This window comes from Rattus norvegicus, chromosome 14 (assembly GCF_036323735.1).
Source record: "Rattus norvegicus strain BN/NHsdMcwi chromosome 14, GRCr8, whole genome shotgun sequence".
Taxonomy (NCBI): Eukaryota; Metazoa; Chordata; class Mammalia; order Rodentia; family Muridae; genus Rattus; species Rattus norvegicus.
This window is the reverse complement of record NC_086032.1, coordinates 101,843,551-101,866,228: the sequence shown is the minus strand read 5'-3', so window position 1 is coordinate 101,866,228 and position 22,678 is coordinate 101,843,551. Positions and strand designations below refer to the sequence as shown.

The following is a 22,678-nucleotide window of genomic DNA, read 5'->3' as shown; positions in this document are numbered from 1 at the left end:
AGAGAAAAAGATGAGACCCAGCAGCTCTGCAATTCTTTGTTCCAACCTGTGGTAGAAATCATCCCAGCAATCCACAGGAGGTGACCTCAAGGGGTGAGGTCCACCCCATCTCTAATCTCAATCTTGGCTAAAATAGTAATGGTAATAATAAAAAAATCTATGCCCCTTGCTGGGGTAAAACTATACACATCACTTTAATTCCTATTATAACTTCACGAAGCATTAAACAAATGAACATTAAATTCCGTAGATTTAGGCAATATTCCCAGGGCCAAACAACCCAATGGCAGAGCTACACAGTTCTGATGCCAGAGCCGGAGTTCAGCTAGCACCTATGCCCCATTCTCACGGAAAGTCAAGGCTAGGAGGAAGGCCCATCTTCCTGGCCACTGGCTCTCTGCAAAAACTTTGTCTTTTTTCTCTCAAGTAAGCAAGTCTAACATGAGCAATCATGTTAAAATTAAACGCTATGGGAAGAAATTGAGAGAAAGATCTACCCTTTAAATAGCAAATTAGTTACATAACCAAACCCACCATGGAGCCATGCTAAAACCATGCATAACCCAAGATGAATTTATCCTCACAGACCAAACACTGAAAACGTCAAACAGGGGGATGGGTTTTAAAGATCTACATAACGAAGCACACAGGTTCAGATCAAGGGAAGCTGTCACTGCCACAGCAGCCGCCATTGCAGACATGGTGCTCTCCATCTTCCTTCTAAGGAAGGTGGACAGGCAGGACAGGATTGACAAATGCAGATCTGGTCGCAAGGCTGGTGGATCCAGCACTCTGACACCAGAACCCATTAACCACTCAGTCAGACTGGAACCAGCGAGACAGGAGCAGAGGATCGGGTTGAGGACTGAGAGGGGCTGGGACGCATTGGCTGCCCTGAGCAGCCTCTACAGTGCTGAACCAATGTGGGAGACCATCAGAGTCCTGCCTCACAAAGGCACTGCTGCATTCCCTCAGGATGTCTGCTATGGCAACACACTGTGCTTGATGTCAGAGACAAAGATGTTTGCAGTCCGCATCCTCAGAGAGAAGCCACTGCTGGAAAAGTCTGATGTGACATGTAGACACAGGGTAGGAGACAAATGTAAGAGCCCCCTGCACACACATTCCTGCGACGGAGCGCAGTTCCACATCCCACCCTTTATTCTGTTTACTGTTATGTTACATGTGGATATGTCTGTGTGACGCGTTATGGTACCGGCATGTACCATGGTGTTCACGTGGAGGTCAGAGGACAGTGCAGGTCAGCTCTCTCCTTCTACCATGAGGAGCTGGGGACCAGACCGAGGCCACCAAGCTTAGCAACACATGTCTGAGCCATGTCACCAGGTCTCTTTAGAAAATGTTTCAAACTTGAAAGCTAAGAAAACAAATGGAGCCCTAGATGGAACCTGGAAGCCATTTATGGGGGAAGCCTCCAGACCTTGTGAAGTGTGTGATGAGGACTAGTTGGGGGAGAAGTCTGTAGTACTAGAGAATACACGCTTAAAACTTACTTTTCTGAACCGGAATTGTGACTTGCCTTGTCCCCTCTAGTTCTACATCTTAAGGAAATGTCAAAGGAAAGGTCATGCCAAAAGCAAATGAAGAACGAGGATTATCAGGGACCATTAAGTGGTAGGCCCGCTCTGCGGTGGCTCTCAGACCCAGGGCAGACGGCTGAAGGCTTGAAGGCTGCAGGAAGCCAAGACACAAGGCTTTGACCACAGGGAACTGGCCCAACAACCGTTATTCAGCAAATAAGGCAGTGAATGTAGTGGTAGGGAAAAGCTTCCTTGATTCATGGACCTGGAGAATGCGTCAATACGCAGTACTTATTACCTACAGCATTAGCAGGCACACTAACAGGATGGACTAGTTCAAAGCAACCGAGAGACAAGTGTATCTGCCCTCCTTAGGAGGCAGACGGCTGTGTAGGAAGCAAGGCCGCTCCATTCAACACTGGTTTGTTCCATACACTGTCAAACTCAAGGACGTAACCTTCAAGCTCGTCTTCCCAGAGCCCTCAGATATGAACCACAGATCAGAAGTTACAAGCCACCCAGCTGAGAGACATGGCTGGCCAATGATGGTCATCAACCCGGGATTCTGGACAAGCTTATAACCGCACACCACTACCACACAGGAGCCAGTCACATGCAGGCCCAGACGACTGCTGTCTCTCAGCAGCTTGTCAGTTTCTCAGGGAGCACACTGAGCAGACAACCTATTTTTGTTTGTATGTTTGGTTTTTTGCTTGTATGTTTTATTTTTTGTTTGTTTTTTGAGACAAGATTTGAGTATCCCTGGCTGTCCTGGAACTCTCTATGTAGACCAGGCTGGCCTCAAACTCACAGACACCCACCAGCCTCTGCTTCCCAGAGCACTAGGATTAAAGGTGTGAGCCACCACCACCTGGTCTGTTTGTTCTGAGGTTCCTGTTGTCGAGAGTGGGTCCCACTGTATACTTCTGGTTGTCCTGGACCCTTAGAGATCAGACTGACTCCGCCTCCTCAGTGTTGGGGTGAAAGGTGTGTGCCACCATGCCTGGCCTGTTTTTATTTATTCGTTCTTTGAGACAGAGTCTCAGAGACCCCAGACTGGCCTTGAACTCACTATTTCGTAAGGATGACCTTAAACTTCTAGGTCTCCTGTCTCCACTTCCTGAGTACGAGGATTCCAGGCCTACACCACCATGCCCAACTTACTGGTGCTGTCAATCAATCCCAGAAACAACTGAACTACATCCTCAATCTCAGGGTCCATCTATTTTCAATTAGGGACAGCATTTCCCTCTGCAAGAGGAAAATGACACCCCCCCACCCTCACCCCCACCCCCCACCCCCCACCCCCACCCCCCACCCCCACCCCCCACCCCCCACCCCCACCCCCCACCCCCACCCCGCTAAAAGGATTACCTTATGAAAACCTGAAAGGGGAGTTTCAGAGCCTCCAGCAACCCTGGAACTCTGAAGAAGCGAGGGGTTTCTTTGGGACCTAAGTAGCCCAACTGAAGATTCCAGAATCCTTATAGAAAGGAAGTGAGGGAGCCCCCCCAAAATGTGAGCAGGACTGCTTTACGTTTTTATCTTTGATGCAGTGCTGTGAACTAAAGCCAGACTCTAGTGCACACTGAGTGATGCTGTCAGCCCAAGCTGGGCTTATTGTCAAGCCTTCATAACCCTTATAAAGAAAAAGCAGTTTGTAAATATTAAGTAAAAGTTCGAGGGGTTGGGGATTTAGCTCAGTGGTAGAGCGCTTGCCTATCGAGCACAAGGCCCTGGGTTCGGTCCCCAGCTCCGAAAAAAAAAAGAAAAGAAAAAAAAAAAAAGTTCGCAGCAATGCCACAGTCTTCTTTCCTAAATATTTGGGAAATATTAGTCTTCTAGGTCGCTTTTCTCTATTCAGAAAGAATGCACGGCAGCTAGGGAGACAGCGAGCCACAGTAAGTGCTTCCTGCATAAGCGTGAGGACCCACAGCCCTGTCAGCACCAGGAGTCCTAGCTGGGGAGATGGCTTTGTGGTAAGAGCACCAGCTGCTCTTGAGCAGGACCTGAATTTGGTTCCCAGCAACCAACACCCAGAACTCCAGCTCCGTAAGACCCAATGTTCCTAGACCTATGGGCACAGCACTCATGTGCAGAGAGCCCTCCGCCCCCCACATATATGCACATACATGATTTTTAAAAGTCTTTAAGACAGCGAAGGATGGCTACATGCGTCTTTATCCCTGGTACTTGGTGGGCACATGAACATGGCAGATCCCTGGAGCTCAGTGCCTAGCCTGGCTAGCCACCTCGGTGAGCCCCAGGTTCAGCTCCTCTTGTCTCATAAAGCCAGGTGGAAAGCGACTGAGGAAGACATCTAGATGTTCTGGCCAGTTGTGTGTCAACTCGACACAAGCTAGAGTCATCAGAGAGGAAGAAACCTCAGTTGAGGAAATGCCTCTGTGAGATCCAGCTGAAGGCATTTTCTCAACTAGTAATCAATTGTGGGTAGGGCCGTCCCTGGGCTGCTGGTCTTGGCTTCTATAAGAAATCAGGTTGTGCAAGCCAGGGGAAACAAGCCAGTAAGTAACATCTCTCCATGGCCTCTGCACCAGCTCCTGTGTCCAGGTGCCAGCCCTACCTGATTCATGTCCCGCCTTCCTCTGATGGTGGCCTATGATCCGAACAAACCCTTTCCTCCACAACTTGCTTTTGTTGATCATAGTGTTTTCTTCATAGCAATAGGAACAAGACAGCAGCCAACATTGACCTTTGGCCTCTCCATGCACGCTCATATGTGCCAATTCATAAGAGTGAAAATAATAAAGTAAATAATAAAAGTGAGCTTAGTCCTACGACAGACAATAAATCACGAGTGAGATGTAGTCTGAAGTGTTTGTTCCTAACAAGTCAGAGGGCTAGACCTCTGCCTGACTTTAGAGCATGCTCCTCGATGTTTCTCAGAGAGGAAGGCAGTGCCTAGCCGATCCATGAGAGGCCTCACTCCAAAGACTGGCATCGCCCACTGGGTGCAGTTTTTCTTTACAACTGAAGTCTTGGACCTTTCCTTCTCCTTCAGGCTCCCTCCTACAGAAGACACAAGACCTACGTGCCCACCTTTGACATACAGGCCTGTGAGCCCAGGAGGACATAAGCTTTCCCAGCTGACTCACCCCACAAGCCTGGCTCATTAAAACACAATGCACTCCAGAAAACCTCTGTAAACAAATGGCTGTTCTTGATTCGTTTTCTCCAGTCCTGAACTTCCAAGTCACTGTGCAGGTTAAGGCGCTAAGTACTAGAACAAGCACTAGACATGAGAGGCGAACTTCTTCATGTTCCCCCAAAGAAACTTGCCAACATTAGGGATTAATGCATTTGTCTAAAGCAGTCTTGGGTGTTTTGAGTTTCCCAGGAGAGAGCAGTCACTGAGAAAGGACAGCTATCCTTGGCTATCTGGAAAGCCTTCTGAACATTGACAGTAACTATTCTGGGGAAGCCTGGAGCCAAGGAACCCAGGCTGGGCCTAACTAACCAAATAGAGACATTTTTCCTGGAGCCTCAAAGGCATCCTCATGAGTGACAATGTATTTAAAACACGAGCAGCATCTTAACACTTACTCTCTGCTTTGAATACTGCCAGCAGATGATCTGAAATTAATTCTTCCACCGAAGATTCCATTTTCCTTTCCCCATCAATTATCCAAGGAGTTTGTGGCAGATTCCTGGAGTATTTATTGTATCTGCCTGCCAGAGAAAGATCAGGAAGTTGGAGGATGCTGCGATTAATGTGTGAGGACAAACTGGGAGGCAACAACTACTTAGTAAGTTTGCTACGCTGGATGCTAGGATAGAAAAGAAGGTCCAGCCCTTAACTAACAAACAGTCTAAGGTGGGAAGCCGTCACATAAACATGGAGATAATTAAGGTTTAAAGTAACAATAGAATAGCTAGCTTAGAAACAGAGACAGTGTATCAAATGACTGAAACGATTACTAATGTGACTGGCCGGCTTAAAGAGTTACACGATGCTGTGAAACACAACAATAAGACTGCCTTTCCAATCATTTCAATATCATGGTCATTGCTGATGTATTACAGAGAATTAATTCTGTGAAAATTTTAAGGACTTCTAATTTAAAAAAAAACAAAAAACAAAACTCCCCTACCCCCTAACAAACTATGACTCACTGCCTTTAAGAATAAAGCTACCAAAAAAATAAAATAAAAGCAGCAACAAGAGGCAATCAAAAGTAAAGAGCAATTTCATTTAAGCTTTTATTATAGAGCAAATATAACTTTTGAAACAAAGCAAAAATCTGTTTGCTATATACCAATTAGGAAAGTCAATACATTTTCTTTTTCTCTGGATAAAGCCAAGTGTTTAGACACAGAGAGGAAAGTGAAATTAGTTTTCTTAAGTTGGTTTTTCATGTTACTAAGTGCCCTCTGCCTTCCTAGCCTCCTCTTGCTCAGGTTCGGGCCTCCCTACATCAGTGAGACCAGAGTCAGCAGACACGTTCAGGAAGGGGCTCACAGGGTATGTATGTCTAGATGAAATATTTACCAGCAACGAAAACAGCACCATGCGTGCATTCAACTTCAAGGACAGTGCATATAGTTTTGGGGGAGTCTGGAGGACAAGGAAATTGCCTGAAAAACAAAATAAACTTTATGGACACTAATATTTGAGACACACATCACAGAACCAAGCTGCGTCAGCCTGGTCTGAGAAACTCAGAACTCAAAGATGGTACCTCTCCCTACCTCAGAGGTTTAGAGCAGAGAGGGTTCTTTGGGCCTGCTACTTTTCAAATTTTACTGTGTTGTTTTAAAGATTTTTATGTACATGGATATTTTGCCTGCATGTGTGTCTATGTAACACATGTGTTGAATGTCTATGGAGTCCAAAAATGGTCGATGGATCCTGGAAATTGAACACAGGTCCTCTGAAAGAACAGCCAGTGCCCTTAATCACAGAGTCATCTTCCTGTCCCCATGTCTGTTTAGACTGAGATAGGGCCTCGCCCTGTATCCCAGGTTGGTCTGGAACTTGCTATGTTGCACAGTCTGGCCATAATCCATTTGACCTAGCCTCCTGAGGTCTAGGTTACAGGAATAAGCTATGACGTCAGCTACTGAGTGCCACCTTCTTTTTAAGATTTATACATCTGTGCATCCCATGTGTGCCCGGTGCCTGAGGAGGCAGTGAACTCCCACGTGGGTGCTGAGTTCTACTTCTAACACACAGCAGTGGTACCAAACAAATTGGGGTTTTTATGCTGCCCTACACAGTCAGGGGATCTTATCTGCCCAGTGGTAATCTCTAACAGCCTGCAGACTTCTGGGGAAAACCCACACACACACTGTAGAAGCCCCTCTAGGCTCTTCAGTCATTTTGTTCTATCTGGCACTTGCTGCTGGCTTAAACAACCCTGCATTGCCTGGGTAGAGCTGCCCTGTGGTGGCAACTGCTCCCACTTATGGGGGTGTGCCCTACCTATGGGGACTCCTCCTGCACTTTCCCTCCTCCTTCCTTCTCATTTCAACTGTGACTGTGGCAGTTACCCCCCAGAGTCCCGAAAATCGACAAGCGTGGGTGCTACTCTCTTTGCCTTTAGTCTGAGAGCAGAAGTAACAACGTAGCCTCTGTCCATCATTTAGGAAGTCCCAGAGCAGGACTGGAGGCTACCTGCAAATAATCAAATTCTGACCTAACCCCAAACAGGGGCTTGGAATTTCTCTACGATTTCCCAACATACCTTAACAATAAAATCATTTAGAAACCCAGGAACTAGTATTTATATAGTCTCCTTTTTAATTTCAATTTTCTGTGTATGAGTGTCTTGCCTGCATGTATGTCCCTGCATCATGTGCCTGCCTAGTGTCCTCGGAGGCCAAGAGAGAACATCGGATCCCCTGGACTGCGTTACAGTTGTGAGCTGTCATGTGGGTGCTGTAACTGGCCCCAGTCCATCTTTCTAGCCTTGACATACAGTACCCCGTACTTTATAAAATTTAATAAAAATATTTCTATTGTAAGACTCATTTCTTACTTCATAAACAATAAGAAGCCCCATAATTTTTTGCTTGATATTTATTCAAGAATCTTCTAGAAGGGAAGCTATAGTAATCCATTTTTTTAAAGCACTGATAACTAAAATAGAGTTCATTGCACTTCTACATACACAGAAGACGAGATAACTAAGATCCCTAGTGTGGCGTGCAGAACAGATCTGAAGCCAGGCTCCCTGACTCTCCTGCCACGCTCCTCTGTCCACGAGGACACTCGCACGCCTCCTCTCTCTCCTTCAGAGATGGCCACACTACAAAGTATCAGATTTGGGGATGGAGCAGGAAAAGCACTAGGCCTATGGACCAGTAAATTACTCAGTTGAAAACCTCCCTTATTGGAAATCAATGTCCTCCTCTCGAAATCAAAAGTTTGGGTTTTGGTCCCAAGGACTGGATCCAGGCTCAGCTCTGCCAGGCAAGTACTGTCCCAGGGAGCCACTCTCTGGCTCCTCTTCTGTGAGACACGGAAGTCCGGGCTCGCGTGTTCATGTGATGAACATTTACTAAATGCTGCACGTGTCAGGTGCTGTCAGGCTAGGACAGGCTATGAGGAGGCCTGAGAAGCACACAGCCTGAGTGACAGCCAGGCTGACATTCCCACCGCTTCTAAACGTGCTCAGTGCTCCGTTTCTGAACTTACGTGAGGAAGTCTTCTTCTTTTATCCTACTCAACGCTTTCAAAACGGCCATTCTGGTGAATACTGACTGTATGGTGTGAAATGAAGAGATATTCATCAACTAAGCAAGAGCTGAAACACAACTGATTAGAGGAATTACATCACTCTAATATTTAAAATCAAGAAATACGTAAGAGTCCGGGCCCCCAGAAAGTGAGTCAAACTTAAGTGCTCTTAACTTTAGCCTGTACCTGGCATGCCTCTCTAGGCCTCTTCTTCAGTCTACATTCTTAACAAAAGCAGCCAGGGCATCACGGCATCAGGAAGAAAGACACATGGGACACTTGGATTCAGCTCATTGTCTCCTTCTTGTACAGTTCTGTGAGCCGAAATCTTTCCCTCCAAAATATTCTGTCAGGGTGTTTTATGCAGCAATGGGAAAGTAACCAAGGCAGGGTCAGCACTGAAGCTGCCCCACTGCTGGGTGATGACCGGACTTGCGGCAGGAATGTGGAAGAGCTGGGAACCCTGAGGAGAGTAGCTCTTGAATGTTCTACAGAGCCTAATGGGCCACTCTCATGGAAGGGATAAGAGAGCTGTGCAGAATGTGGGAAGTTCAGGCCTGGTTCATGAGGTGTCAGGCAGAACAAAGCTTCTGTGAGGACAACTAGGGGCCACTTGTGGGACCTCCATTAAAGAGATGAAGAGAAACCTCCTGCCCAGCACTGGGACACAGGAAAGGTGTCCCGAGGGCAAACCTCCTGCCCAGCACTGGGACACAGGAAAGGTATCCCGAGGGCAAACCTCCTGCCCAGCACTGGGACACAGGAAAGGTATTCCGAGGGCAAACCTCCTGCCCAGCACTGGGACACAGGAAAGGTATTCCGAGGGCAAACCTCCTGCCCAGCACTGGGACACAGGAAAGGTGTCCCGAGGGCAAACCTCCTGCCCAGCACTGGGACACAGGAAAGGTATTCCGAGGGCAAACCTCCTGCCCAGCATTGGGACACAGGAAAGGTATTCCGAGGGCAAACCTCCTGCCCAGCACTGGGACACAGGAAAGGTATCCCGAGAGCAAACTGCACACACTGAAGGTTCCACCTGTGAAGGGTCAAATTCATCCGAAGGAAGTAAGCCTAAATCAAAGGGGTTCTTGGTTCCTAGAAGTGTTTCCCCAGGGTCACCACACAGAAGATGATACAACTGTGGGCCAAAGGAGCCAGACTCCAGCCTGAGCCAGCAGCAGAACCCAGCAGTGCATTCACAGGGCACTGGTTTGTTAGGTACAGAAGATGCAGGATTCAGGGGGTTGTGGAGCCCGGCTGTGTGGTTTCTGAGAACTGCGACTGGGTAATGTATGGAATGACTGCAGTCCTGCAGAGAGGCCCTTAGATGGATGGCTACAAGTTCCAGGCCAAACAAGTTTATACAGGTTGTTCTAGGTGACCCCGAATAGGCCTGTCTCAAAACCCCAGAAGAAAATAAATAAATGCATAAGGTAAAAAAATGCATTGACCAAATGGAAATATCTAAAGACCAGTTCTTGTGATGTACCAATGCATATTCACTTCACTGGTAATATAACAAGGAAAACTACCTACCTGTTTGTTTTTGGCTGGTTTGAAACAGTCTGGGCAAACTTCACCTCTGAAATAAAATTTGAATTAAGATAAAAGTTTAGCCAGGTGGTGGTGCACACCTTTAATCCCATCACTTGTGAGGCAGAGGCAAATGTATCTCTGTGAGTTTGAGGCCAGCCTAGTCTACATAGTGATTTCCAGGACAGCCAGAGCTACAGAGTGAGACCCTGTCTGAAAAATAAATAAATAAATAAATAAATAAATAAATAGGAGGAGGAAGAGGAAGGAAGATGAAGAGGAAGAGAAGAAAGAAAGGAAGAAAAGGAAGAAGAATCTTTAATGAAATTATATTAGATTGACATAATCAAAATACATCATATATGCCTATATTTATATATTTTTATATATTACATATATATACACATATATTTGTGAGTTGCATTGGTTTCTCCAAGGAATCTCTACAAAGGGGCATATTTTAAATCTAAGACATGACAAGTTCTAAAATGCTCACAAGAAAGAAAAACAATACTATCCTCATAAAAAAGGGAAACATTAACAGCTTTACATAATTGACACTTTTTATGGGGCAACTTACAGGAAATGGCAGTCTTGAAGTGTTTCTGGGTGAGCAAAGACCACACTCACTTCGAACAAGCTCTACAAATGACAGAAGGTTTTCAAATGAGCAAAAGGAAACTAGCAGTTACCAACTATGAATGGAACAGAAGCCAACCCCCAAGACTGCTCAGAAGGGCTGCAGGGACCTAGAACACTGGTATAGCACTCTCGAGCCTGCCTGTTTGCTTTAGGAAGGAGGCGCTACTTCTAAACCCAGTAACCAGTGAGACTAGCAAAACTTAAAACTAAGGTTGTTGCTTTGTTTGCCTGTCTTCTGAGATTGTAATATCATTCTGACATTTCTGTCTTCCCTTCCCTCCATCCAAAACTCCCGATACCCTTCCTCCTAAATACGTTTTTAAGTCAAGTCAATCTGTGTCGGTGTTGGACAAATGCATACATTAGAACAGAGATGGATTAAAAATTCAGGCCTGGAAGGACATAATTAAAAATCGAAGAGACCTTCCAGGTCCCTACTGACCAATTACTAGCAGGAAAAAAACATTTTGTTCAATTCTTTCAAGAATTCTGCATGGAGCCTCTGTGTGTGTGCGTTGTGTGCGTGTGTTGCGTGCGTGCGTGCGTGCGTGCATGCGTGCATGCGCGTGTCTATTTGGAGGCTAGAGGCTAGCCTTATTTTCTGAGCTGGGGCCCTCGTACTGCAACTGTCCCTCACCAGTTAAGCCAGGCTGGCTGGCCAGCTCTCTCTGGGAACCAACCTCTGCTTGGCTCGTGTGCAGTTCTGACGATCCTCACTGTGGTCCAAATGTCTGTGTGGCAACACCAGCAGAGCCATCTCCCCAGCTTTTAAGCTTATTCTTAAAGTATTCAAGTTTGGTTTTTTTAAAAATGTTCTTAATTTTTGTTTTTTCAAAAGTGACACTTCCCCATTATAAAATAATCGAGCACACTCCCACCCCTCAGTGTGACGCCATGAGCTGTTGAGTGTCTCTCTTCTATTAGACACACCGTTAGACATTTTAGAAAGCTGCCTTAGTAATTGTCTAACTTCATGGGTAACTTTCAGTTATAAGGACTGTGAGACATTAAGTTATAGAAAATAGTCAAATTATTAAAAAAATTGCTGCAGCAAAAATGTCTGTATGTGAGTAATTTCATGCTATATATATCTGACCTCTGCAGAGACTATTCAGGACTTGACACTGAAGCGAAAACTACCACAGCCGACTGTCTTTTCATTGAGCTCTCACTACGTCTACCAAGCCTGTCTCTGGAAACACAGTAACAAACGGTTCCTGTTTTGTTCTGTATCCTAATCTACAGGATAAAAATAAAACTAACCAAGTATTTCCTACTCAAGAAAGCCAGCTGGAACCTACGCACACATTACTAGGTCTTTTGTCTTCCACTTTCTGCTCTTTGACTCAGTATGTAAATTCTAAAATTGTCTGCTTCAAAATTGAAATTTGAGGTAAGAACAGTTTATTAATGACTTCGCTAATTTCCAAAGTACTTTTGTTACTTTGTTTCCCTCTCAGACCATCTGTGAGGTAGTTTTACTGAATTCTTTCAGTATTCAGTTTAAAGAGCTGATCCTTCTGGTCTTAGTCCTTAAGAGGGGAGGCAAAAGGGTCAGGAGTTCTCAGCTCTACAGTAAGTTCAAGGTCCACCTGAGTTATAAGACCCTGTCTCAAAAAGAAAAAAAGGGGGAGATTATTTTTTTACAACCATATAGAGCGTATCGTTGAGAATGGTTTTTAAAAACCTGATTAGCTTTAAAGATGGCATTGTGACTTTACTTGAGTAGGGATCTATCTAATACTTGGGTAATTCCCTTCATGCAAAACGAGCAGTGAGCCTGGACTAGGGAAACCTACTGTCCTATGAGCTGGGCATCTGTGCCGTGTTTACACAGGGAAAACCTGGCAAGCTCTCCCAGGACTGAGGCCAGGCGATCTCTAGAACTGAACAGAGGTCAGGTGTCCCTGATTCAAAGGCCTAAATCACAGAGTCTTGAAGTAACTCAGGTATTATGGGATGAACCCACTTCACTGTTTTTCAAAATCTAATGTCAATGTACTTGAAAGCAAGATTAGGCACAGGTCAGTCAAAATTAAATAGTCTCGAGTTAATTCAATTCTTGCTTAGATTTAAAAACCCTGTGTGTGTACATATGTGCACATGCCTGTGCGTGTGTATGTGTACACGAGTATATTTTGTGTGTGCAGTGTGTGTGTGTGCGTGCATGCGTGCGTGCGTGCATATGTGTGAGTGTGTGTGTGTGTGTGTGTGTGTGTGTGTGTGTGTGTGTGTAGGTCAGAGGGTAAACTGTAGTAAATGATTCTCTTCTGTCACCGAGTGGGTGTCAAGGACAGAATTCGGGTCATGAGGCTTCATGGCAAGCACCTATACTCCTGAGCCATCTTGCTGGCTCCTTGATCAGTTTTTAATAGATTGCTCTTTATCAGTACATCTGTCCTTCCAGCTAAACTGCAAATTCATTTCAGGTAAAGATTCGGTCCTAGACTTTTAAGGTCAGTGTGTTCCCAGTATTTGTTATCTTCCTAAGTGTCCTGGACCACAAAGAGAAAAAACAAGCAAGAGGCCCTAGCGTGAATTTTGAGAGTTCTAAGTGAACAGTTAAGACCTTCAGAGACATCACTGAGTTACATAGCTTTTGGTTAACCAGGCATCCAGCACTAATGCGGTGGAGCTGTGAGTAGAGGTCACCATGGCACTGCCGTTGTCTGATACCTTCCCATCAGTGGGGACTCCCAGCTCCTCTGAAAACAGGGGGTGAGTTATCCACTTGTAGGCTTCCTTCAGCTGAACGACATCATTTCTTCCCAGGGACAGGCTCTGCTTTCTGAATAACAGAAGAATTAATTTACTGCGTGAAAAAGTCACTGTTCATGTTAACGAGAAGAACAGTTATTTTAAAATAATGAGTACCTACTATGTGTCAGGCACTGTTTTACATAGTAGACAGACCATTAAATAAATGCGACAAAAATTCCTCGCCTCATAGGCCTGTATTTTAGAGACAGCAAAGAACTGGCATTTTTAGTGGTGTGTGAGCCTATTTTTGAAGATCCAATGAAAAAAGCACACTAATTTATTTTCCTGAGTTGGAATCGCCAGATTCCAAGATTTACATATTCTGGAAAGGTCAAATAAGGTGAATGTTTACTGCTTGGAATTACGAAAGTATCTAATACAATGTTATATCCATGTTACAAACATTTATATCTCCTCCCTTGCTGAAAATGGCACTTATTTATGGGAATCAAAGTAAAAGTTGCTGCCTCTCCAACCCCTCATTGCTTAGGAAGAAACATTAAATCCTGAAGTATCAACATTCTAGAATGTTCACCAGTGTAATATGAATTACATAAAAATCTCACATTCCCCTAAAATCTACGCATGAACCAATACATCCGTTTTGATAAATGCCCAATGTGAGAGCTAGCTTTAGTATGCAACCTGCAATTGTTAATAAAAGGGGATTAAGGAAGTAAATACAGAGTACAACATTACCAAAACCCATCTACTTTGTCGAGAACCCCCAGTTATTACTAAATAACAAACACGGTGAGGGCTGGTCACAAGGCTTGTGACAACAGATAGGGCAGAGTCCAGTCATGAATAATCTCTTTTGTTTTTGTTACTGTTGTTCAGGGACAGGATTTCTCTATGTGGCCCTGGCTGTCCTGGAACTCATGTAGACCAGGCTGGCCTCGGACTCTGGTTCTAGTGCTGGAATTAAAAGTGAATGCTGGCACACTCCACCCTGAGTCACCCATCTTCCCGTCTAAATCTTCACTGACAGAGTTACTACCTATAAACAATGCAATCGGCAAGACCAGCCAAAACTACTAAGTCCGGTAGGTAAAGTTACAGTGAGTTGATCTGGAGAGACTGTGGGTACTAGGAGTCGAGCATGGACCCTCTGGAAGAGTACCAAGTGTTCCCAGTGTGGAGTCATCTCTCCAGCCCCAAGAAGTATATTTTAAGGGATTAAAAAGTAGAAACAGAAAAATAAACTATTTTGAAATTGTTTATAAACCCGAGAATCTAAAGAGCTAGAGCAAAAGCTAACCCTGTTAAAACATTGTTCTCTCTACACTTAAAAAAGTTGTTATTCCTAAATTCTAAGGCTTTGAAACTTAACACCTCATTAAGCCTGCAATCTTTGATAAGTATGTGGCTATTTCTCCTTTGAAAAGGGAAGATGCAGACATGAAATACAAAACAAACAACAATAACAACAACAACAAAAAAAAAGGGAAATCTCTGAACCACCGATAATCTTCTAATATAGAAAGCTCTGTTTCCTTCTGGGTTTTTCTCACTGAAGTACATAGGAAACGCCAGTAATCACACAGGCCCTCTTTAAGTCACAGAATGTTTAGTTAAGAACAAAACAAAACCGAAGAATTAACAATGTTTTTTAAACAGGATTTGGCAACCAAATCCTGATTTGAACATGTAAGATTCTGTTTACATAACCTGATGTGTGACGTTTTCTTCAGTACAGGAATGGCTCATTTAACTACATAGTGCCACCCTGAAAAGGGTATACATTATATGTGGTATTTAACACCATACTACATTCCTTAAATCCAAAGATCTAAATTCCAAGGCCTATTTGTCTTCTAAGAGACTGCCCGTAAGTGTTCTCTGCAAACTCACTGTTGCTCTGATAAGCAGAATGTTACTTTTTATGGCTTATCCTCTAGTTTTATAACATAGCTTCAAGTACACATCTAAAATTTGTTATCTTAAGATAGCCTCCCAAACTACATGCAGAACTGCCTGATGCTTGTAAATCTGTGTCTATATTAGATGAGTCTGGTCCTGGCTGCTGTATAAGGAAGCCAACTAGGCCTGGTGCGTACAGAAAGTAGCCCTGTGCCAGCATCTCTGTAGCTGCTGAGTGTACCCTACAAGGTGAGGTGGTGGCAGTGTAGTAAAGGTGCCCTAAGAACTAGGTGGCTTGCATTTAAATGGCAGCAAAAACTCCCTACCAAAATTACTTACCCCATTTCCTGTTTTACCAGCAACCATGCAGCATGCTGTAGGCAAGTTAGTCACACCCAGAAAGGAGAGAAAAGGGAAAGTGTTCAGTAAAAATGAAGCTCCAACATCATTAGCAAAGGGCTTAAACAATTTGCTAATTCAACTCCTCTTACTAGAAGATGAGACAGTATTTACTGCAGCAACCTCAGGCTCCGTTCAAATAAAAACACCTAAGATTTCATTTTGCAATGCTGACTTGCTGTGCTCTAGGGATTGAAAGTAGTAAGGCCTCGTGGTATATACACTTGGGAGAAGCAGGAAGATCAGAAGTTCAAGGCCAGCCCTGACTGCCTAGCAAGTCTGAGGCCAACCTGATTGACATAAGACCCTATCTCAAAACCAAAGAGCCCACAGTGACTGAGCATACACACTGCATCTAAAGCAGAACTGAAGGGTCTGGTTTCAGTTTTCTTCTATAACTCCATCTGGCTCATGATATATTTACATGGTCAGGAGTTAAAGTAGTATCTGCCTTCAACTCTCTGAAAGACAACAAAAACCAAGACAGATTTATCCAAATGAAAGAATAGATAAGCTGGGCGTGGTGGCACACACCTTTACTCCCAGCACTGGGGAGGCAGAAGAGGCAGGTGGAGCTCTGAGTTCAAGACCAGCCTGGTCTGCAGAGGGACTCACAGGAAAGCAAGGGCTACACAGAGAAACTGCGCCTCAAAAAAAAAAAAAACAAAAAAACAAAAAACCAAAAAACAAAACAAAACAAAAACCAAAAAACAAAACAAAAAAACCAAAAACCAAAACAAACAAAAAAAAAACCCAAAGAAAGAATAGATATACAACAAAATATATAGTAAAATGGTAATACTTATGGAATCTAATGTGGGTTGACATTTCTTTCAACTTTTTTCATGCATTTAAAAATTCTACAGTGTTAGGGAAACTTAATCTGGGAAAGAATAGTTAAAACTTGCGAACTTTGGAGGTTAAAGAGGCAGCTTAGGTTATAAACAGAGGCTGCCCTTACAGCATCCACACAGGAGCTCACCTCACTACTCCTCTTCTGGCCATGGGGGCCAGGGATGCACATACATACAGGCAGGCTAAACCTTGTGAGCACACACGTCATACACATTAGCCATTACAGCTACAGAGTGTGAGCTCTGACTAGTCCACCACGGAGAGGCTACGGTTGTTACCTTAAGAGCTCACCTACAGATTACAGAACACAAAGCAGATGCCCGCTTATGTCTGCAGGAGTTGATCACTCCTTTGCATCCCCAAACCACTATGGTAATTCCGGAGTCTCCCTCACTGATCAATATGAACTATAGAAACCCTTTGGACACAATCTCTTATCCCTTTCTCTGCACTTCTGTTGTTTTGAGACAGGTTCTCTTTGTGTAGTCCTAGCTGACCTAGAACTCAAAGTGTTGGGACTAGATGTGTGCCCCACCACACCTGGCTGTCTGTACTTTCTAGTGACCTTTCTGTCTCTTCTTCTGAGTTACTTCCTCATGATGACATCAGGGTACACCGTGATTATAGAGTGTCAGAAAACTGGAGATTGCCGAGGGAAAACAAACAACCATGTGTAATACAAAATTAAACCAAAAGCCTTCATATCTGAGACTTGCTAACAAGTTTTCCCTTCCTAATCCTCTGCCGGTTCCCTGCTCAAGCAAGCTGCAGGTTGTACAACACTAATCCCACAGCAGGAGATAAAAGGGTGAATCCCCCAAGAAGTCAGTTTTTACCACATGCTAATAACTGCCCACACCTGTTTCTGCCTAAGGAAAAAAAAGAGCATGTCTCTCCTTTTCAGGTCACCAAGAGAACTTTAATAAATGTTCTATTCTTTTTTTTTTTTTTTTTGGTTGTTGTTAATTCTTTTTTTTATTGGATTTTTTATTTACATTTCAAATGTTATCCCCTTTTCCAGTTTCACATCCATAAATGCCCTTTCCCATCCCCCTCCCCCTGCTTCAATGAGGGAGTTCCCCACCCACCCACCCCTCCCCAGCCTAACATTCCCCTACACTGGGGTATCTAGCCCTGGCAGGACAACAGTCTTCTCCTCCCATTGATGCCCAACAAGGCCATCCCCTGCTACATATGCTGCTACAGTCCTGGGTCTCTGTGTAGTCTTTGGATGGTAGTTTAGTTCCTGGGAGCTCTGGGGTGTCTGGTTGGTTGATATTGTTGTTCTTCCTACGGGGTTGCTAACCCCTTCAGCTCCTTCAGTCCTTTCTCTAATTCCTCCATTATGGACCCAGTTCTCAGTTCAACGGTTGGCTGCCAGCATCCACCGCTGTATTTGTCAGACTCTGGCAAAGCCTCTCAGGAGACAGCTATATCAGTCTCCTGTCAGCATGCACTTCTCGGCTTCATCAATATTGCCTGTTTGGTGGCTGTATATGTATGGGCTTGGATCCCCAGGTGGGGCGTCTCCGGGTGGCCTTTCCTTCAGTCTCTGTTCCAAACTTTGTCTCCGTATTTCATCCTGTGAATATTTTTGTTTCCCCTTCTAAGAAGGACTGAAGCATCTGCACTTTGGTCTTCTGTCATCTTGAGCTTCATGTGGTCTATGAATTCTATTTTGGGTAATCCAAGCTTCTGAGCTAATATCCACTTATAAGTGAGTGCATCCCATGTGTGGGGTTTTTCTGTGTGCTTGTTACCTCACTTAGGATGATATTTTCTAGTTCCATCCATTTGCCTATGAATTTCATAAAGTCATTGTTTTTAATAGCTGAATAGTACTCCATTGTGAAATGTACCACATTTTCTACATCCATTCTTCTGTTGAAGGGCATCTTGGTTCTTTCCAGCTTCTGGCTATTATAAATAAGGCTGCTATGAACATAGTAGAGCATGTGTCTTTGTTGTATGTTGGAGCATCTTCTGGGTATATGCCCAGGAGTGGTATAGCTGGGTCCTCAGGTAACAAGCACTATGCTCAATGTTCTGAGGAACCTCCAGACTGATTTCCAGAGTGGCTGTACCAGCTTGCAATCCCATCAACAATGGAGGAGTGTTCCTTTTTCTCCACATCCTCACCAGCATCTGCTGTCACCTGAGTTTTTTATCTTAGCCATTCTGACTGGTGTGAGGTGGAATCTCAGGGTTGTTTTGATTTGCATTTTCCTGATGACTAAGGATGTTGAACATTTCTTTAGGTGCTTCTCAGTCATTCAATATTCCTCAGCTGAGAATTCTTTGTTTAGCTCTGTACTCCATTTTTAATAGGGTTTTTTGATTCTCTGGAGTCTATCTTCTTGAGTTCTTTGTATATATTGGGTATTAGCCCTCTATTGGATATAGGATTGGTAAAGATCTTTTCCCTGCCATTCTGTCAGGCTGCCATTTTGTCTTAATGACAGTGTCCTTTGCCTTACAGAAGCTTTGCAATTTTATGAAGTCCCATTTTTCCATTCTTGATCTTAGAGCATAAGCCTAAGATTTTTAAGATTTTTTTTTCTGTCCAGGAAATTTTTCCCAGTGCCCATGTGTTCAAGGCTCTTGTCCACTTTTTCTTCTATTAGTTTGAGTATATGTGGTTTTATGTGGAGGTCCTTGATCCACTTGGATTTAAGCTTTGTACAGCGTGATAAGGATGGATCGATTTGCATTCTTCTACATGCTGACCTCCAGTTGGACCAGCACCATTTGCTGAAAATGCTATATTTTTTCCACTGGATGGTTTTAGATTCTTTGTCAAAGATCATGTGACCATAGGTGTGTGGGTTCATTTCTGGGTCTTCAATTCTATTCCACTGATTTATCTGTCTGCCTGTCTCTGTACCAATTCCATACAGTTTTTATCACTATTGCTCTGTAATACTGCTTGAGGTCAGGGATGGTGATTCCCCCGGAAGTTCTTTTATTGTTGAGAATAGTTTTCCTTATCTTGGGTTTTTTTTTTTTATTCCAGATGAATTTGCAAATTGCTCTTTCTATCTCTATCAAGAATTGAGTTGGAATTTTGATGGGGATTGCATTGAATGTGCAGATTGCTTTTGGCAAGATGGCCATTTTTACTATATTAATCCTGCCAATCCATGAGCATGGGAGATCTTTCCATATTCTGAGATCTTCAATTTCTTTCTTCAGAGACTTGAAGCTCTTGACATACAGATCTTTCACTTGCTTGGTTAGAGTCACACGGAGGTATTTTATGTTACTTGTGACTATTGTAAAGGGTGTCATTTCTCTAATTTCTTTTTCAGCCTGTTTATCCTTTGAGTAGAGGAAGGCTACTGATTTGTTTGAGTTAATTTTATACCCAGCCAATTTGCTGAAGTTGTTTATCAGGTTTAGGATGATCTATTCTTTAGACAATTGGGGGGAAAAAATCCATATTCTAGAATAATCAATAAATTCTTCTGCCCCAACAGAATCAAATGGCATTAACGTTAACACGTTTAATCAAGTTGAATACCAGAGGCGATATGTTACACCTCCTGAAGGTTCAGGAGCCACTCAGTTTAGTCCTAGACTCAGCTTACCCGCAGCTGAGAACTCATTCTAGCTGGCACATCCTAGGGAAGTTGGCCACTGCTAGCTCAGGTGCTGTGTTTGCTGGTCACACACTCTGGATGCTGGTACGCATTCCTCTAGCTACAAAGAAGAGTGAGCTGGGGACTGGCACCCATCCCTCGCTGAGCTTCCTGATGGACGTAATATGACCAGCTACCTGCTGTGCTTGTTCCCACACCTTCCCGGCCACGAACCTCTGGGAACTCTGAGCCAAAATACACGCCCCACCCCCACCCCCACCCCCTGGTCTAAGACTAGTAATTAAAACAAACAAAACTGGAATAGTCAGAATGTTTTGAGTGCCAAATCAGGACATGAACCCAAAGACTAAAACCAAAAGGAATGGTCACATTCACATGCACACACCTCACACGTATATGAGAGCTACGCTTGGTCCTCAAGTCTATACAACCCATCAAGGAAGGCATCATGCAGGCGTGTCCATCGCCTTCTTATGGGCTAGCGCGGGAAAAAGATGGAGAACCTCCTGTCCTGACATTCATCACACACAGGAAATTTAGCACAAAGTCCTGAGTTTCAGGGGTCTGAGGGAGTGGAGGGGAAGGTCTGGCTTGGAAATTATCAAGATGCACTGTATACATGTACGAATTTTAAAATAGTAAATGAAAAAAATTCTAAAAATGATAGTCATATATCCCAGAAACATGAAGAGAGCCCACTCCTCATTTCTTATTTTCCTCCCTGGTCCTTACAGACATCTAAGTCTGTAAGGGAGAGAACAAACCCTTGCACAGAAGATAGGTGCTCTCTCTGAGTAACCACTCGCAAGGTGGCTTTCTCGTCAGCCCTGCATATCTTAGCCGTAAGGTAAAAAGGTTTCAACACTTTGTCATTTGTGGAGGTGCCTCCTGTGTAGTAAGATCTCACTAACATGCAGAAAGACAGACAAGTATCTGCCCATGAACAAACCATAAAAGAAAAGAAAAAGGCAGTGAAAAGACAAGAAGCATTAGTAGCATGGGGGTCGGGGGTGATAACATCACTGGGTTATATCTGAGGACAGGGGACCCCCTGTCACACACAGTTTGAGGAACTGGTTCCGAGAACTGCCTGTGTGGCCAATGGAGAACGTATACTCCAAAGAGAGGAAACTATGGTGCAAAGCCAGAGGGTGTTAGGAAAGCTCCTGGAGCTCTAACAATGCGAAGGTTGGGTGGTGAGGCAGGCAAAGGTAGACACAGGAACTTAGTTCACAGGATTCCATGCTAAGGCAAATTCAAAAGCATTTCATGGAATAGAGCAGCAGCAGGTCGAGCATATCTGTCTCCAGGAACACTCACTGTGAGTGTTCTAAGCAAACCAAAGATACCAGGCAGTAAACCAGTGATTCAAGTGAGAAATGACGTGTTTTAGTACAGCTGCTGAGGATGAAGCACAGAGGTGACTTTAGGAAGTAAGGAAAGGGGCTGGAAAGATGGCTCAGCAGCTAGGAGCACTGGATGCTCTTCTAGAGGACCCGTGTTCAATTCCCTATACCCACAGTTTACAACCCTTTCCCTGGGGTTCAATGTCCTCTTCAGGCAGGTTGTGGGCACTGTATACACAAAGTGCACATACATATACAGAGTGCACATACATACACATATGCAAAACACTCGCATGGACTAACAAAAGTGCTAAGGAGGTAAGGAAGGCACCAACTAGCAGAACGTCTGCACCAGCTGACATTTGGAAGTTTGTAAATACTACCAATGCCACTGAAAACCTGAAGCCTTCCGAAGCCTATGTGTCGTTTCAATTTATTTATAGCAAAGATGGGACAAATATGGACTTCTCCCAGTGGGAAATGCTAAGAGTTATGTGGGTAGCTGGGGGCTCACAGCTAATGTGTCACATGTATGCATGCAGAGACAGAGGGAAACGGAGAGATCCTCTGTTGTTTTTCTCTGAGGGTTGAGAAAAAGAAAATCAAACAAGACACTAAGCCTTCCTTTACTCTAGGTTCCCCACTATGCTGCAGTAGAACTGGAGAGTGTTGGAAGGCTTTGTCAGACTATAAAAGGCAGGGAAAGCAAGGACAGATCTGTGCAGACAGAATAAGCCTGCAGGGCTCAATTGGTTACAGGTCTATCTATTTACCAGGTCCCAGGAGTGGCTGCACTGTGAGTTTTATGGCTTTCCACTGTCTAAAACTGCTATTTTCTTAGCTCTGAAAGATCTGACTGGGAACTAGGAAATTCCATGAGTGGGGTGGAAAAACAGGTAGGAAAGGTGATCCAAACAGGCAGAATGCCTGAAGACTATTCCTGAGCTTTAACTTAGCATCTGAATTCTGGAGTTAAAAACACTGAAGCAAGGACATCTACTGCCGGCAGATGTAGCTGGGGTGTGCGAGTGTAGTTTCCTCTGAGCTTGGTGCTGGAACACATACCTTACGAGCGCAGCGACCAAACCTCTGCCTACAGGCTCCCGAGCCCCTGCCTTGGCACGGCACTGTTCAAGAATTCGCATGACCATCACGAGAAGACGATGAGGCGGCTCAGAGTGCAAGGGCACGGACTGCTTGTGCAGAGCACTCAGTGTGACTCTCGGGTCCCAGCTCCCAGCTCAGGCAGGTGACAACTGCTTTAACTCCAGCTTCAGGGGACCTGACCTCCAGCCTCTATAGAAACCTGCACTTGTGTGCACGCGTGCATGATTAACAAAATAAGAATAGGGCCGGTCATGGTGGCACAGGCCTTTAATCCCAACACACGAGAGGTAGAATATCTCTAAGCTCCAGGCCAGCAAGGACTACATAGTAAGA

The 22,678-nt window shown here is 44.3% G+C and overlaps 1 protein-coding gene across 7 annotated transcripts in view; it reads right to left on the bottom strand.

The window, feature by feature from the left end:
• Pus10 (pseudouridine synthase 10) overlaps positions 1-22,678 on the bottom strand; it is a 62,663-nt gene that overhangs the window by 18,959 nt on the left and 21,026 nt on the right. For 4 of the 7 annotated variants that reach the window (XR_010057371.1, NM_001401164.1, XM_063273271.1 and 1 more), the window contains exons 5-11: positions 15,379-15,413; positions 13,093-13,204; positions 10,355-10,416; positions 9,778-9,823; positions 8,200-8,264; positions 6,052-6,137; positions 5,106-5,231 (exon numbers count right to left, since the gene is read on the bottom strand). Coding sequence is in view for 5 of the 7 variants with exons in the window: in NM_001401164.1 (NP_001388093.1) it covers positions 5,106-5,231; positions 6,052-6,137; positions 8,200-8,264; positions 9,778-9,823; positions 10,355-10,416; positions 13,093-13,204; positions 15,379-15,413 (532 nt within the window). In the remaining 2 variants the exon portion in view is untranslated. Of the gene's footprint in view, position 1; positions 1,693-5,105; positions 5,232-6,051; positions 6,138-7,566; positions 8,265-9,777; positions 9,824-10,354; positions 10,417-13,092; positions 13,205-15,378; positions 15,414-22,678 lie in introns of those variants that run through there. The other 3 variants (XR_010057372.1, XM_039092103.2, NM_001025278.2) reach the window with 3 other exon arrangements.